Source organism: Phasianus colchicus, chromosome 1, assembly GCF_987193195.1.
Source record: "Phasianus colchicus chromosome 1, bPhaCol1.hap1.1, whole genome shotgun sequence".
NCBI classification, from domain to species: Eukaryota; Metazoa; Chordata; class Aves; order Galliformes; family Phasianidae; genus Phasianus; species Phasianus colchicus.
The window spans coordinates 82,721,511-82,738,107 of record NC_143436.1 but is presented as its reverse complement, the minus strand read 5'-3'; the positions used below and the strand labels follow the sequence as shown (position 1 = coordinate 82,738,107).

Here is a 16,597-nt window from a genome sequence, read left to right as displayed (position 1 = left end):
CAGAAATGAGTACTGAGTGCTGAAAAGAGTTTGTATTAAATCTGGTGGATCTAGTAAGCAGCAAGTAATTCTGCAGCCTATACAATGTGATGGTGCGTGGACTGAGCTGAAGTTCCACTCTTGGATGATTTGCAAAAGGTTTGTAACACCTCTGCAATCACGTCATCGTTGCTGGGTTTTTGCATGGGTGTAAGGGCCTAATTTCATGTCTTTTTCCACATGATAGATCTCCTTGAATGTTTGACTAACCTGTACTTGCATAATTTTTCCCACAGAAACGGAGGTGGAGAGAGAAACAGCAAATTCAAATGAACGTACTTAGTTTTGATTTTAGGCTGTACTTAAGAAGCAGTATTGGCTCTTGAAAACCTGTACTTGTGAATTCCTCCCACTCTTGCACCACATTTGTGATGCTTGCCTGTGGTTCATGGAGTGGGAGCCTCTTGAGTTCAGCCAAACAAAGCCATCATTTATTTCAGTGTTTTTGCATTGGCAGTAGTGATTTCTCTGCAAGTAATTGGAGATGCTGTGTTGTTTGTTCACAGTTTTGACTGGGCTGCCTTGGTTGTAGATGAAGCTCACAGACTGAAAAATCAGAACTCTCTGCTTTACGAAACACTTATTGAGGTAAAATATACCAGCTATCTTTTACTGTATGAAAACTTTTCACTATAGGACACAGGTGTTCTGTTTATTTCTTTGTATTGTATTCTTATTAACCCTGGGCCACAACCAGCTTCCATCATTTCCATCAGAATTGTTGAACAGATACACATAGTTAGTGGCAGAGTGATAAGGGCCTATTGTTCTGGCCTTGTGTGGAGCTGGGCAGTATTTGGAGCTTGTCTCTCATTTTGGCTCATGTTTGTACTTGAGTTACTGGAGCAATTTGAGAAATTGAAAAATGTAAAGAAACTGAATGTAGCACTGAAGCACAGCTGTATTACTCAAGTGTTAGAAATCTGACCAATGTAACACTGTATAAAGTGACAAAGAGGGTATCTCCAGACCTGGGAGGGTGAAGGAATCCTTGCTTAATTTATAGGACCCTGGGTCATGAACTGTTGATTTCCGTTGTCTCACTTAATAGAGCCACCCTTGTTTATTGAAATTACTAGAATTGCTCCAGCTTCCCTTGGGATAAGAAAATGTCCTTACTTTCTTGGGAATGAAATGAATGCCTCTGCAAAGGGTGCACTTCTTGTGCCCGCAGTAAAACATGGACATTACATCTGGACTGGCATCAGCAATGATGAGCTGCAATGCGTCTAAATGTACATTAAAAAAATAGATTCCTGAAAAGCTCAGTTCTGGAATCATTTAGAAGATTCAGTTGAAGTTGAAAAGAGATAGCAGAGATTCACCTTAGCTCTCCTGATGTATTTTCTTGAGAAAAGACTTGTGTTTTTTTTCAACAGTAGCCCTATTCCCAAGTCCCTTTCCAGGGATTGCTATATGCAGCACGGACCAGATAATGTCACTGTGATTGTCAGAGTAGATCAGAAAGTAGAAATGGAATGTGATCATTAGCAATTTCATTTCACTGTCCTATTTCAGTAGCATTTTCTAGTTGTCTGTCATAACAGTGAGTATGCAGTATTGGATCTGGGAATTCTAATTTTGTTTTTGCATTTTGTTCTTATTTTGCTTATGCTGTCTTCTTTGCATTAGTACCAGCCTAAGTTTGGTAGGGCTGTTTGAGAGTCACACCATACCATATGTAATATGGTTTTGGCTGGCATTTGCAGTATTCTGCAAGCATTTCTATGTCACCTGTCATCTTTAGGTATAGCATAAGAGGGAAGTGGGTGGAGCTGTACATTAAGTAACTTTTCATTTCAAATGCTCTCTCCTCATCATTTTGTTTTGCTGTTGATTCTTTCAGCTCCCAGTAGGTTTCAGCCTACTACTCACAGGCACTCCAATCCAGAACAACCTCCAAGAACTGTACTCCTTACTCAGCTTTATTGAACCTGATATTTTTCCTAGAAAACAAGTGAAAGAGTTTGTTGAGTATTACCAAGCAGTTGAAAAGGAGAGTGAGCCAGGTAAGTAACAACTGATGCTGTAATTGAATCAGGACCAGCTGTTATGTTGACTGGAGGTAGGCACATTGTATAAGTAATGATTATTTATCTTAGTTAAGTAGCTGTTAAGTTAAGTAGCTACAGTTAGTAGCTGTTAAGTACTTTAGGTGTGCAACTCTTCTGCTTTCTCTGTAAAACTGGGCTAGGATAATTTCATTAAGATTCCTTTATACATTTATTTTTGAAAGTATAGTTGTAAAGATACTGTATAAATACCTTATGCTTCATTGATAATTTGTTGTATCTTGCTTCTGAATAGCCAAAGAATTGCACAATCTTCTGCAACCATTTTTGCTTCGAAGAGTCAAATCCGAGGTGACTGCAGACCTTCCAAAAAAGGTGGAAGTGGTTTTGTACCATGGAATGTCAGCTCTGCAGAGGAAGTACTACAAAGCTATTCTGACAAAAGATCTAGGTAACTGAGGCATTTGAATTCTACTGGTTGATTTTTGGGCTGCTTGATTCATTATTTTAGCCTGTGATAGAGGAAGAGATGTATGAATCTAGAGCAGGTCTCTCTCAGAGCTGAGGAGGGACAGCTTCAAGAATCTGCTTTGGATCAGCTTGTAATTAAAAATCTCGTGAACAAGTAAGCCAGCTCCTGTCCATTCTTTGTGTTCAAACAAAAAAGGTTGTACAGGAAATTCTATGTGTCTACAAATTTTCCAGTAGTAGTTTAAATCTCACATAGCAAATTAAAACCTGCTGGATGTAGATTTGAGTGCCTTAGGAAACCACAGGCAGCCACAGATCCTTATCCTAACAGCTCACTCCTTGGCACTTCATGTATGAATTAACTGTAACAGAGCATCCAGAGGGATGAAAGAGAATGTATTTTGTTTTCTGAAATCCTCCTTTTTCATTTCTATATATCACAGGTGGTTTGTCAGTGCTTTTGTGTTGTAGGGAAACTGTAACTTGGGGGGACAATAACTATGTTCTAGTGCTAATGCCTGCTGCATCAGGAAGCCACCATGCTTTGCATCATCACCATGAAAGCTCAATCTTCTTCTAGAGTCAGCAATGTCCACGTCTTTGTTTTGCCCCCAGAAATATGCATCTTTTCTTAACTTCCTAGTTACCCAGGAGATCTTTACTGTGTTGTATTACACTTTTAGTTTTATTCTTGGAAAGTTCAAATGAACTGTAACAAATTAGTTTTGTTGATTTCTAGATCTATAATACACATTTATAAAAATGTCATTGACTCTTTCCAAGGAGCTGAGAAAATTCCAGAGGTTTTGACAAGGCAAAGTAGTAAAGGCTCTCTCTCTCAAAAAAAGAAAAAGAAAAGTGAGGGAAATTTTATTTGGCTCACGAAAACAGGTGTATTAGTCTTGGGATGGAAAATCAAATACAAAAATGATGTGCAAAAAGTTACTTCAATGCTGAAGCAGTGCAAAGCAGTACTTATGCATTCTCAGTCACACCATTGGTGAAGCATGGGCTTTTCTGCTCAGTTCTTTTTTCTGTGCACTTTGTTCCAGATGCATTTGAAGGTGGAACAGGAAGGAAGGTTACACTTCAGAATGTCTTAATACAGCTTCGGAAGTGTGTTGCCCACCCATACCTTTTCAATGGTAAGACAACATTCTCTCTTTCAAAATAGAATTTTTTTTTCTGTATGCTTTTTTTTTAAATTTAAATAATTGCTTAGTAGGGGCAAGTAGTAAACAATATTGCATCAGCTGGAATTGTGACCAGTTCCAACACAGGACAGTTCATCAGTGATGATGAAAGTAGGGACTTGTGAAGTTTAAGTTTTCTACTTCAGCTCACCACTTGATTTGTCATAAGTGCATCTTCTCTCATCTAAACAATGAAATAACATTTCATTTTGTGAGGTACTTCCTGAAGTACTGAGGGTGGTTTTTTTAGACAAAGACCATCATTTTTTCAAACAAACAAGCATCCTGGGGGTCTGCTTGGCAGTATTTGGCAACGTGGTCACTTAAAGGTTGATCACTGAGTCGATATCTGTATAATTAGGTATACTTCTGAAGCCTCTTTCTTTTCCAGGTGTTGAGCCAGAGCCCTTTGAGATTGGAGATCACATTGTTGAAGCCAGCGGCAAACTATGTTTGTTGGATAAACTCCTTTCATTCTTGTATGATGGGTATGTTGTGTTGAAATGAGGAAGGGAGAAAAGATAAACTAAGAAGGAAAGCTGCCTTATTTATCCATAGATTGTGCAGATACCACAACACAAGCACTGCCCTATTTAAAGTATGCTACTAGCTACCACAAGGAGATCATTTCAGTACAAAGAACTGCACTACAGGCTGCAGAGGACTCTCAAAAAAATACTGTAACTTCCCTTTAAACATTTCTCAAAACACTTCACTACATCTCACATGTTCTCATATATTGCCAAGTTTATGCTGGGAATCTGGGAGAATATATATCTGACAGGGCTTTCAGCATATATATGTTTTTATTGAATTTCATGAGAGTAGCTTCCAATGCATCAGTTCAGGTCTTTTGCACTGCAGTGCTTCTATTAGCCCAGGAGCCTGAAAAAGAAATTTGACAAGACCAAAGCCTCAGAATAAGCTGAAATTTTCACTTCAGAACCAGTATTCAAAACTGCTGATCTTGACCTCTGGTGACTTCAGAACCTGTAACACAACAGCCTTAAATGTCTCCCTACAGATTTCAGGTGGACGAATCGAATCACAATTTGTATTCTCATATATGTTCTTGTTTGATGTCTCCTGCACAATTCATAAATTCTACTTGCTTTCTTAATTGGGCTGCAGTTTCCCTCTGACTACTTCCAAAGCACAGAGCTTCAGAAGGGAAGTTCTGATGCAGTAGTGGAGGGCTCTGTCTTCCTTCTGTACAGCATTTTGTGAGTGGATGCCTCTCTCCCTTTGATGTCTTTGCCACAGGGACAGCCCTGTGCGACTCCTGAACTTGCAAATGTTGTTGATTTAAGCAAAGTACTCTCACACTGTCTGAGGCCTAGAGCAAGGAGAGTTGATTTCTCACTTAAATGCTGCTTGCAATCATATATGGGCACTGAGGGTTATTTGCTGGATGGGAAGTTATGTTCTGTTGCAGAGATGCTGATACTACATTTTCCCTGTATTTAAGATGTTTTATATTATGTTGTTAGAGAGCAATCTGGTGTGGCAAGTCACATGGTGAAGACCCTCATGGCACTACATTCAAGCTGAGGATCCTTTTAGCCAGGATTCTCTGGGTCCTTGCCAAGGTGCATTTAGCCAGCAGCAGTGTTGTGCCAGAGCCTTGTTACCTGTTTGTGACTCCATACTCTACGCATGGCAGCTGATGCTATCAGGTGGGGTTGGCTGACCACGTTTGGATGTGGGGCTGAAAATGCGAGGGAGTTGGCAGTGACTCTGTGAGGCTTAGTGCAGTGTTGTGGTGAGCTCTTGCAATGTAACAATGGCTGGTTGAGCTACTATAACCTCTCTACTTCTTTGTGAAATGCTGTCACAGTATAGTGTTGCTGGTGACATCTCATATTCTTCTTCCAGTGGCCATCGTGTCTTGCTCTTTTCTCAGATGACTAAACTGCTTGACATTCTGCAAGACTACATGGACTATAGAGGTATGGTCTGCATGGTTTGGCAGCAAAGGGCTTATCTTAATGATCAGTGCCATATAGTGTTAGTCTGATTTTGGCTGATCTGTCTGGGATGGAGAATATGATGGGCATTTGTTTCTTCTTAGTAGACAGAAACCATATGCTTACAGTTGACTGCAACTTGGGATTTGAATTTTTGTTTGGATCGTTGTGCTACCTGCCTGCAAGGAACTTGCACTTCAGTGTTGTTCTTCAAAGTAGCTTGAGCTTTGGTTCCTTGATAAAATCGAGCTAACAGATGGCAGGGTAGCAAATTTTCATTATATATTATGTACCTGAGTCCTGAAGTAGCTGTAGTAAAGCCATTACGATTCAGTTTGTTCAGTGCAGAACACAAATTGTGCCACATTTATACCAGGAAATTAGTTTTTTATTAAAATAGTTGTTGGCAGTGAGGCCTCAATATGACTGTTTTGGCAAGGCTGCCAAAGCGATCTTGAGACGTTTTCTTTTGTTTCAACCCACATGGCTCCATGCCTACTTAGGACTTCCCATGAAAGAGGCTTTTCTTTGGTGTTTATGGATTTAGACAACTAATGTTGCACTAAAAAGCCAAATGTAAGGCCATTTCCCATACTGCTTGCTCACAGGAAAGTACACATTGAAAGCAGTAGAAGCTTTTATAAGAAAGATGTGGTGGTTATTGGTTTGTAGTGTGGAGCCAACAGCCAGCACAGTATAGTCTGAAATGGGACTCTGGATTAATGTTCATATGCTTTGACTTTGTATTTTCCCATCTTGTTTCTGTGCAGTAAATTAAATGCTAAGAGTTTCTGCTTCAGACTTAGCTAAACTAACCTTTGTTGACAGTCAGGGTCACTGGAAAGAAAAAGAGGAGTTGAAGGTGATAAAATGCAAATCAAGGTGGGAGGACTTGGCATAAAAAGTCAGGACAGCAGTTAATCTATGAAGAATGAAATAAGAAATACAGAGTATAACCAAAATGTCAGAAACATCCATTTTGTTGTTTGGAAAGGCTATAGCTATGAGCGGCTGGACGGTTCTGTAAGAGGTGAAGAGAGACACCTTGCCATTAAGAACTTTGGTCAACAGCCCATCTTTGTCTTCCTGCTGAGCACCAGAGCAGGTAAGGAAGGAAGGGAGAGACAACACGTCTTGCTTCTGCACTCTTCTTTTGCTGTCTTGCAAAATTTCAGGGTGTTCTGAATCCTCCATATTATGTTAATATGGAGGATTTTTGAGAGAGACAAGATGCATCCTGAATTTGGGCTTCTTAGCTAGGAGACCCAATATCTGTGCTTTCCTTTCAGCAGCTGATGCCAAGATGCTTTTCAGGTTGCAGCTGTTTGAGTAACTTTTTTATTCTGGGCTCTACAATGCCTTTCCCTCTGCCTTAAACTGAAAGAATCTCACTAGCATTCTATTTCTGCAAGCACTTTATTTCTAAAGTTTCAGACTTTAGGCAGAAATAGACTTTCTCTAAGTAAGCTGGTAGAATTGCTTCCTGAACATGGATGTGCACTCTAGCTGGCAGACAGATTCAGATGAGAGCCTTTTACTTAGCAGAGACTGCAAAGAACAACACAGGAGTGCCATCTGTACTTCGCCTCCTCTTAGCTCCTCAGGCATATCTGTGTCTCTTGAATGGTTTCAGTTCTTCCTGTCTCTTTATTAAGACCAGCAGAAGGGCAGGCTTCTGCTTACCTTCAGAGAGAGGATCAGTACTGCTTGATCTCAAGCATCAGGCTCTTATTATGTCTTCTTCCTTTGGGCTTCTGGTCGGACTTTCCTGAATGAAACTGGCTTTGATAATATTGCAGGGCATGGAGAGGAGTATATTGAGACTGTTCAGAAGCACCTAATGCTAAGTGTAAGAAATAGATGCTTCTCTTAACACTGTGCCTGAACTCTTCCTGTCCACGTCCTCAAGAATCAGGTTGCTTTTTAGCTGTAGTATGTCATCACAATAGTGGATATTTAAAAAATAAAAAAAACACCTAACATTTTTTTCCTTTCATTCAATGAGAGTCCAACTCTAATTTTAAAACCTTTTAAAGTCACGTATATACCTAGGCTCTGGCTGTTGTATGATTGGGTGTGGTGTTTCCCACTCTTTCAGCAGTGTATTTACCTGTTGTTACTGGGCTTCAGCCAAGTCATAGGTTGGGTAGACCTTTGTAGCCTCAGTAAAGCCAGTTCTTGCTGCATTAGTCTTCCTGACAGTTGAAGAATATGTCTATGTTATTAGTCTTGACAACCAATTGCCTTTTTATTGATTTGCTTGCATCCTTTTTTTTTCTTTTTTTGTTCCCCTTCAATGCAGACTGCAGTTCTGTTTTGAGCTGTTGCAGAAAGCACAGAGAAATACAGAAATACTGGGCTTATCCATCTGTTTGGATCTTTGTGAGACTCAGACTTGGGACTGAGAGAGAAATTGAATATAGTTGATCAGATCTGACAGAACTTTGCATAGCATAAATTCTCCAGCTGCGCCTTTATTTTCTGCTGCTGACGTATTCTGTGATCTTCTTCTCTGTTCATAGGAGGAGTTGGCATGAACCTGACGGCAGCAGATACAGTTATTTTTACTGACAGTGATTTTAACCCACAGAATGACTTGCAAGCAATAGCAAGAGCTCACCGGATTGGGCAGCACAAGTGAGAAATGTTGCTACTTCTCTTTAGGTTGCTTACTTTACTGATCCCTCTGTGTCTCTTTCCCTATTCATAAGCAATAGTGTTAAAAGGTGTTAAGAGGACGATAGATGGAAGGTCAAAGTAAGAGAGCAGAGATAATTTTGTCTCTGCTTTTCTTCTGCAGCCTTACACAGTCCTATCCTTGTCATATGTCTAGGATGGGGGCTTTGTAAATTTGGAGGAGATGGAATCTGGAGGATTGCCTGCACTCTTGCAGTGAACATTGATCCCGTGTCAAGAAGCAATTGCTTCAGCTTTATACTTACCATAGAATCATAGAATGGCCTGGGTTGAAAAGGACACAATGATCACCTAGTTTCAACCCCCTGCTATGTGCAGGGTCGCCAACCACCAGACCAGGCTGCCCAGAGCCACATCCAGCCTGGCCTTGAATGCCTCCAGGGATGGGGCATCCACAACCTCCTTGGGCAACCTGTTTCAGTGCGTCACCACCCTCTGCTGTCTTTGTTGATTTTGCTCTTGCTTTTTTATCCCTACCAGAAGATTGGGTAAGGGGATAGTGTGCCGTGCCAGAAAACCACATTAGTGCACCTCAAACAAAGAAAATAATAAGAATTTTCTTGACTTTTTGAAGGCCTGTAAAAATTATCCGCTTGATTGGACGAGATACAGTTGAAGAAATAATCTACCGAAGAGCTGCTTCCAAGCTTCGACTGACAAATGCCATTGTAGAGGGAGGACAGTTCGCCTTGGGAGTACACAAACCTCAGGAAGCAACAGATTTACAGGTAAAATGCAGCTAAACCCTCAAGTTGACTTCTGTAACATTCTTAGAAATGTTGGAGTGTTTCTCTGTTTTTTGTTTGACGTGAACCTGTCAAGACACTTCAGTTTGGGAGGATATGCATTGACGTGACAGCTTTTGCATGCGTTGTAGGAGTCAACATTGCATTCCAGGTCCAGACAAGATTTGAAATTTGAAGACAGTTTTTAGAGTTTTGAGATGCATCTGTTGTGTAAAAAAAAAAAAAAAAAAAAAAAAAAAAAGTGTTTTCTTGGAGAAGAGGAGAAGGCAAGAATGTCTCTTGTTTTACTTGTATATTTTTTAATTATATAACAGGTCTAAAGTGGAGGCTGACTCATTGTTTCTAGGAACTCCTTCTCTCTCAAACAGAGCTAATGATAAGTACTTTGACAGCTTTTGATTGCTAGTCTGCTAGTTCCTTTGGTCAACCTTTGGTTGACCTCTTGGCAGATACAATGTCTCAGGAGTCAGGGTGTGATTTATGATTCTGACCCAAAAGCTGAGTTTTGGGCTGAGAGCTTTGGTTGAAAACATCAAGCGAAGTGAAATTTGGAGGGATATATCTCCTCTACGGAGGTAAACCTGGGAAAGGCTTGGAATTAACGTATCTTTTCCCACTCCCTGCCCCTGCATCAGCATGTACCTCAGCAATTATAATTTCCATGGGTGAAGTGGAACTAAGCCCAAAGGAAATTCCATGCTGATATTATGTTCCCTGTGAATTTTTGTGGGATATAAGATTTTATTTTATTTCATTAATAGGTGGGGCAAAAACAAGCCCAGATTTTTTGGCTATGAAGAAAGCTTCTTGAGTGCAGTCAGAATGATGCCATTTTTGTTGTTTGGCCTGTAGAGAAAAATGACCTTTCCAGTCTGAGTGAGTATGTTTGAGGGAGATTTATTACAGGAATCTGTCTCAATAGGTGTTGAGACAAATGAGTATGTTAAAGTGCAAGTATTTTGACAGATAATACAAAGGATTAGATTTCTTCACATTTACAACCTTCTCATTTATGTCTGAGAAGCTTGAGTCATAGGGATTCATGTGGAAATAGAAGATACTCATAGTGAACTTCCTCTTCTCTTTGATAAAGCTGAGTGAAATCCTGAAATTTGGCTTAGATAAATTGCTGTCCTCTGAGGGAAGTACTGTCCAGGATGTGGAGCTGGAAAACATCCTTGGAGAGACAAAAGGAGGGAAGTGGGTAATGGACGTTGTCCTGCCACATGAAGAAGAAAGGAAGGAGGATGATACAGAAAGTAAGTTACAAATTGAAATACCTATGGAGTGCATGACACTTGGGAACTAGTAGAGGAGGCTTCCTAGGGAAGGGTGGTATTTTCCAGGTAACAAGAAGAAAATTGGGCTTGTAAAGAAAAGATCTGTCCCTGATCTCAATTTCTGAGCTTAAATTGGTCTTTTTCTTCTTTTTGCAACCTTGTTTGCCTGAAACATTGATAACAATATTTGCCCAGCTTGTTGGCCAGGAGGTCTGAATTCCTTAATGTGTTTCAAATATTTTGAGACCTCAGAAAAGAGGAAATACTCAAATAGCAGCTGCTGTTATTCCCATGGTGAATCATTAAGATAGAATTACAGATGTAGAGAGATAACAATAACTTAAGGAAAAATTATATAGCAACTCTTTTGTATCCATCTCCATACAAAAGATTATTGGCCATGAAAAACAAGTTAAAATGACCTTGGAGAGTTCCAAAATATGAGATAAGAAATGCAGAGCCATTGAACCTGAACAGCTAGAACAAACCTATTTTGTCTTTGTTATTCTACTTTCCAATAAAAATGTAACTTAATCGTGATTAGTTCTCTGTATTATATGAGAATAAATTTTAAAGATACTTTCTTTCTTATAGTACCATGAGACAGACTGACTTTCTGCTTTGAGTACAGATTTGTGACTGAAGCAGAAAGCTTTTGTCTGAGGAAGCAAATCTTGATTCTGTTCTTTTAACATTGTGCTGACTCCGGTCATATAAAAGACAGTAAATGTCTTTTTCTGCTGAGGGTAGAACAGTGTAACAGAGAAGCCTAATTGTTTTTGATCTTGCTATATATTTCAAGTGTTAGTGGCTTTCAATTCCTTTTTGTACTTGTAAATTATTTTTTGAAGATCACATGTATGTGTATGAAGGCAAAGATTATTCAAAAGAACCCAGCAGAGAAGACAAAAAAGCATTTGATCAGCTTTTGGATCTTCAGAAAGCCTTGACCGAAGAGACCAGTAAAGAAGGGAGAGCTCTCCGAAACAAAGCAAATGTAAGGCAAAAGACATGACAAAGCATATGATGCTCTTAATTGCTTGTAGAAAATGAAACTGACAGTTTCCTCTCTTTACTTACAGCTCACAAAAAAAAAAAAAAAGTTAAAAGATTCAGATGCCAGTGAACTAGGGTTGGTGAATCTGAGGGTTGGACAATTCAGCGATTCTGGCAACAGATCATAGATGGAATGCTGGGCACTAATATAAACTTAGATGGCAAAACCACCCATTTGTGTGAACTCTAGGATCTGATGGTTAAGAGCTGTGGGCAAGTAGACAAATGGGAAAGGAGTACAGGAGGAAGTTCTTCACTATGAGACTGGTGAGGTGCTGGAACAGGCTGACCGGGGAAGCTGTGGATGCCCTGTCCCAAGAGGTGTTCAAGGCCAGGTTGGACGGGGCCCTGGGCAGCCTGGTCTAGTATTAAATGGGGAGGTTGGTGGCCCTGCCTGTGGCAGGAGGGTTGGAGCTTGATGATCCTTGAGGTCCCTTCCAACCCAGGCCATTGTGTGATTCTGTGCAGCATAAAGTGGGCACCAGACGTGTGCTTGAGATGAGCATTTTGTTTCTGAATTGCAGCTTTCTTTCTCTAGACTCTTCTTACAGGCCTCCGGGACCAGTCAACAAGGAGGAAACACTTGCTGAGCACAGAGGAGCTGGAGACTAGGAGGAAGAAGCGCCAAGAAGCAGCTGCAAAGAGAGCAAAACTTATGGAGGAAAGGAGAAAGGCAAAAGCAGAGGCAGAGCACATGAAAAAGTATGGCTTGTACTGCATCAACTATTTTTAATTTGGTTTCTGTTACAGGGTGCTCTAGAAATGTGCTCTGTATCCACTCTGGAAGGTGGAGCTGAGAATGAGGGGAGAAGATGACAAAATGGCTGCAGATCAATCTCTTGAGAGAGTTAGCTTCATACATCAGGATATTTCTGAATACTTCACATCTAATTTAACTCATCAAGATTGGCCTGAATGAGAACCTCATATCTGAGTGTATAGTGAGCTTTTGGGACAACCTACATCTGAAGTGTCAGACTTGGTCCCTGTGTCTCATTCTAGTATCAGTAACTCTTTGGCACGTGTATTAACTTACTTCTTCTTCTTTCCTATCTATTTTTCCTTTTCATCACTCTGAATAACTCCTTCCGCTTTGTCGTATGCTTACTTTTTCTATGCCTACAATCATTTTATCACACCAGCACAGGGCACTTAAAATCACAGATACCAGCTGGGGTAATCTTGGTTCCTATCTAAAATAGAGGAGGGCAGCAGAGGGAATGCAGATCAGGACCTCCTGTGTTTTGCTGTAGTCATTTAAAACAAGGTGCAGACTCCGCCCATCTTTGCTTATTTTCATTGAATTTCTTTTCTTGTTTCAGGATGGCTTGGTGGGAGTCAAATCATTACACATCTACCTGTCTCCCTTCAGAGGAAAGTGAATCTGAGGAAGAGTTTGAGGAGGGAGAGGCTGAGCTGAATGTGGATTTAGATTACAGAGATGTGGACGTAAACTGTATCAAGTACGTTATGGGAGATGTCACCCACCCCAAAGCAGAAGAGGAGAATGCCATTATTGTCCACTGCCTTGGTAAGACTTATGACAACAGAACTACTGTAAAGTGGGATGGGCAAGGGGCTGAGTTGTACTTCCTAGCTTGGTACTTTTTAATTCCATAGCAGACTGAAATCATTTTGAGTCTGACTTGATCTTGAGTGATATAGAGGCAGTACAGACTCTGCTTCACAATATATAACCCACACAAGTGTTAGGAAGGGGTATATGGGTCTGTGTTTCTGGGTGAGCCTCTTGAAAGGTATGTCTAGGAACTGTACTTCTGTGGACAAGCAGGGACAGTGCCTCTGGAGGTGAAGGCCTTATATTCATCTCATGTAAGCTGAACTGAGATATTGAAAATCACCTCCCTTATGCAGTCAGCAGAGAGAGATGGGCTATTTCAGAGGCTGAGGTCAGAACTGCACTCTCATGGTTTCTTGTCTCTCTGCAATGACAGTACAGAGGTTTGAAGCTTGTTGCTAGTTTTAGGACCTCTGTCAAGACACTGAAGCTGAGGGAGAGAAATTCAGGTTGCAGAGTTCTTCCAGAATCAGTGTTGAAGCTCTTACCAAGGCTATAGCAGAATGTTATAAGCTGCTTTGGCTTATGTTAAACTCAGCATAAAAACTCGTGGTTAAAGTGGAAATGCCAAGTGACAAGAAAAACCCACAATTAACAAACATCTAATTGTGGGAAGCCCAAAGCACCAATCTGGGAACATAATATGCGCATGTTCTCCCTGGGTATGAGGGTACTGACAGTTTTATAAGCTCACTACCATGATAAATACTTGGTTGAATATCCACAGTGGGCAGTCGGGAGGAATTCTTATTGCAGTTTTCTCAGGGAATTGTGACAAGTTTGTTTTTCCTCAGTGGCTAAGGTTTATCCTTCAGGATAGTCCCTTGCTTGCTGGTTCTCTTCAATTCACCTTTGGTTCTCATATCTGTTTTTGATGGTCATTCATTGCATTTAGCCAAAGTAGGCCCCTTTTCCTTCTGGGATGGTTTTCAATCTCAATTTCTAAAATACTGATCTGTCATTGCATTCTAGATGACTCTGGCCGCTGGGGAAGGGGTGGTTTATTTACAGCTCTGGAGAGTCGTTCTGATCAGCCAAGAAGAATATATGAGATGGCAGGGAAGATGAAAGGTAAGAGATTAAAACATGACCCTAGTCCAAGATACTTAAGAGTTTCAATCCCCGTGATGCTGTAGGAGTGAGGAATCTAAATACCTTGGCAGTTGTGTTTTTAGCTCTTTCTCTAGATATTTGTATCTCTAGTTCTGCAAGCAGTTTGACTTGACTTGCTGGGAGTCTGAGAACTCTGCATAGGAGTTGGTTGATCTGATCAATTCTGCAAGTTGTCAAAAAATAGAAAAATCACCGTTCACAGGTTATTTTTCCACATAGAAGGTAGAGCCCATCATCTTCTGTCAGAGTGCTTTTAAGAAGGATGAAAGACATCGGAGTCAGTATCTAATTGTAATTTTTATTCTCATCAATCTTCTCCTGAACATGTGTTAGCAGTTTTGAGCTACCTGCAGCTGATAGGAATGCCCATCTTGCTGTAGAAGGACCTGTTGTTTTTTCTAACTTTCTGGTTTATTCTTGTTTCAGTGTCTTTCTTTCCATCTGTGGTTTTTAACTGGGTGGTGTGTCTCTGTGTGTTGGGGCAGGTTTATGTCTGTCTTGTTTCCCTGGGCTCTGACTGTTGAATCCGTTATGAGGAGAGAGACAAGAAGAATAAAACAGAACATGACAGTGAAATCTCTGCTGTGTTCACTCACTATTGACTCTTCTGACTTGTTTGTTTGTTTGTTTTTCTTCTGTTCTTATTTTCTGGGCAGACCTGCAATTAGGAGGAACCCTGTTATTTCCCATTGATGATAAAAAATCCAGGAGAAAAGGACAAGACTTGGTGAGAATGAGAAGATCCATTTTGAGTTGCTCTCCTTACATGATTTTGAATTTAATGTCTTTTTCCCAAGAATAGTGGCCCTAAATACTGAAAATGGCTGAAATACTGAAAAAATGAGTTTTATTTAGAGTTTATTAAAGCTAATCGTTAATAATGCAGTTTTCCAGCAACTATTGCTATGTCTTTTAGAGCTGTATTTAGACTCCATTTCATTTTTTGTGTGTTTTCTCCTTAGTTGGCCTTGATTGTAGCTCAGCACCGGGATCGGTCCAACAACTTGTCTGGCATTAAGCTGTCTGCTTTGGAAAAGGGCCTAAAGAAGATTTATTTAGCAGCCAAGAAAAGAAATGGTAAGTGGTTGTGTGGTGGAATAGTGACTCCATAAATACATGTGTGATGATCAATTTCCACTTTTATTAATTTTTTCTGAAGTGAAGTAAGATTGAGATTTCCATGGATATGTTGCGTTTCAAAATATTCCTTCTGTTCTTGTTGGGTAGTTTGAACTCCTTATCTAGACTGCTTTCTGTAAGAGTATCTTGTCCTAAAGAGTGTCTTTCTTCACTTCTCAGCAACAGTGCACTTTCCACGTATTGGGTATGCAACAAAAGATTTCAACTGGTATGGTACCGAGCGGCTCATCCACAAGTACTTGGCAACACGGGGTATCCCCACACTCATGTATCCTTTCAGAATAGGTTTTGTTTGGCTCATAATCTGATTCTGGAATGATTCCCTAAATATCTGATGGTAAAAAGTAAGGAAATGAGGCAAGAAACAGACGCCACGATCCAGCTAAAAACTCGATTTATCTGACTTCACTATCATCCAGGTACTCATTACATGGTAAGAACATACTGCTTTAGGCAGTAAAGATAGATTAATGTGATTCGGTACGTCTATCAGAATTTTTTGGGACTAGAGGCTAATTTTCTATTGACAGCCATCAGCTTAACTGCGTATGTCACGTCTGTGATGGAGATAACTGAAATTTCAGAATAATGGAAGTGACTCAGAAAATAGCGAAACTGTGGAGGTTGGAAAAAAATACATTACAGTGTTTCCAAGCAAGCTATATCCTGATTCTTTGGCTGAACTTGGTGGAGTTGGTGCATCTTGGGACAGACTCTCGTAACCAAACAGCTCACTCCTTTTGCCATACAGGAAAGGAAACAAATATTTATCTTTTTTTGTCAATTCTCTGCAAAGATATGCTTTTCTACAGTGCCACTGTCAGCAATGCTGTGAAATTGAAAATCCGAAAGAGAGACAATAGTATACAGGCCATTCTGCCTCCTTGCTTTGTAAATCTCTGGGTGAAAGTGTTGTCTGGCATTCCAAAACATTTCCTTGACACTTCTTTTACTAGATACTACTTCCCTAGAAATAGAGGGTCTGTTTCACAACCATCTTCATCAGTAACAGCCTCAAAGCCATGAAGATACAAAATTTTACTGAGAAACATGCACAAAAACCAAGGATCTTTTTAACTTCGTGTAGACAGTCTTCAGTGTGCATCCACTTCAGAAACATATCTTACACAGCCATTTCTTATCTCTGTACCTCTCTGCTTTTATTGGTCATAACATTTATGTATTGTCAATGGCTCTAAAATGGAATTACACTGCTTCGGAGTTCAAAGAGGCTTGGGATAAGGATGTTGGCACAATCCTAAATATGTTTTGAAGATGGAAAATTAAACTTTCACCGATGGTCA

The 16,597-nt window shown here is 40.1% G+C and overlaps 1 protein-coding gene across 3 annotated transcripts in view; it reads left to right on the top strand.

Annotated features, from left to right (window-relative positions):
• The window catches only part of CHD1L (chromodomain helicase DNA binding protein 1 like), a 22,031-nt gene extending 5,434 nt beyond the window's left edge, over positions 1 to 16,597 (top strand). For all 3 annotated transcript variants that reach the window (XM_031613145.2, XM_090150338.1, XM_031613144.2), the window contains 18 exons: positions 546 to 627; positions 1,886 to 2,048; positions 2,347 to 2,502; positions 3,575 to 3,667; positions 4,107 to 4,203; positions 5,591 to 5,664; positions 6,677 to 6,787; positions 8,205 to 8,319; positions 8,954 to 9,107; positions 10,219 to 10,384; positions 11,257 to 11,402; positions 12,000 to 12,163; positions 12,784 to 12,992; positions 14,013 to 14,111; positions 14,810 to 14,880; positions 15,116 to 15,230; positions 15,453 to 15,561; positions 16,250 to 16,597. In XM_031613145.2, coding sequence (XP_031469005.1) covers positions 546 to 627; positions 1,886 to 2,048; positions 2,347 to 2,502; positions 3,575 to 3,667; positions 4,107 to 4,203; positions 5,591 to 5,664; positions 6,677 to 6,787; positions 8,205 to 8,319; positions 8,954 to 9,107; positions 10,219 to 10,384; positions 11,257 to 11,402; positions 12,000 to 12,163; positions 12,784 to 12,992; positions 14,013 to 14,111; positions 14,810 to 14,880; positions 15,116 to 15,230; positions 15,453 to 15,561; positions 16,250 to 16,319 — 2,194 coding nt within the window. In that variant the 3' untranslated portion in view covers positions 16,320 to 16,597. The remainder of the gene's footprint in view (positions 1 to 545; positions 628 to 1,885; positions 2,049 to 2,346; positions 2,503 to 3,574; positions 3,668 to 4,106; positions 4,204 to 5,590; positions 5,665 to 6,676; positions 6,788 to 8,204; positions 8,320 to 8,953; positions 9,108 to 10,218; positions 10,385 to 11,256; positions 11,403 to 11,999; positions 12,164 to 12,783; positions 12,993 to 14,012; positions 14,112 to 14,809; positions 14,881 to 15,115; positions 15,231 to 15,452; positions 15,562 to 16,249) is intronic.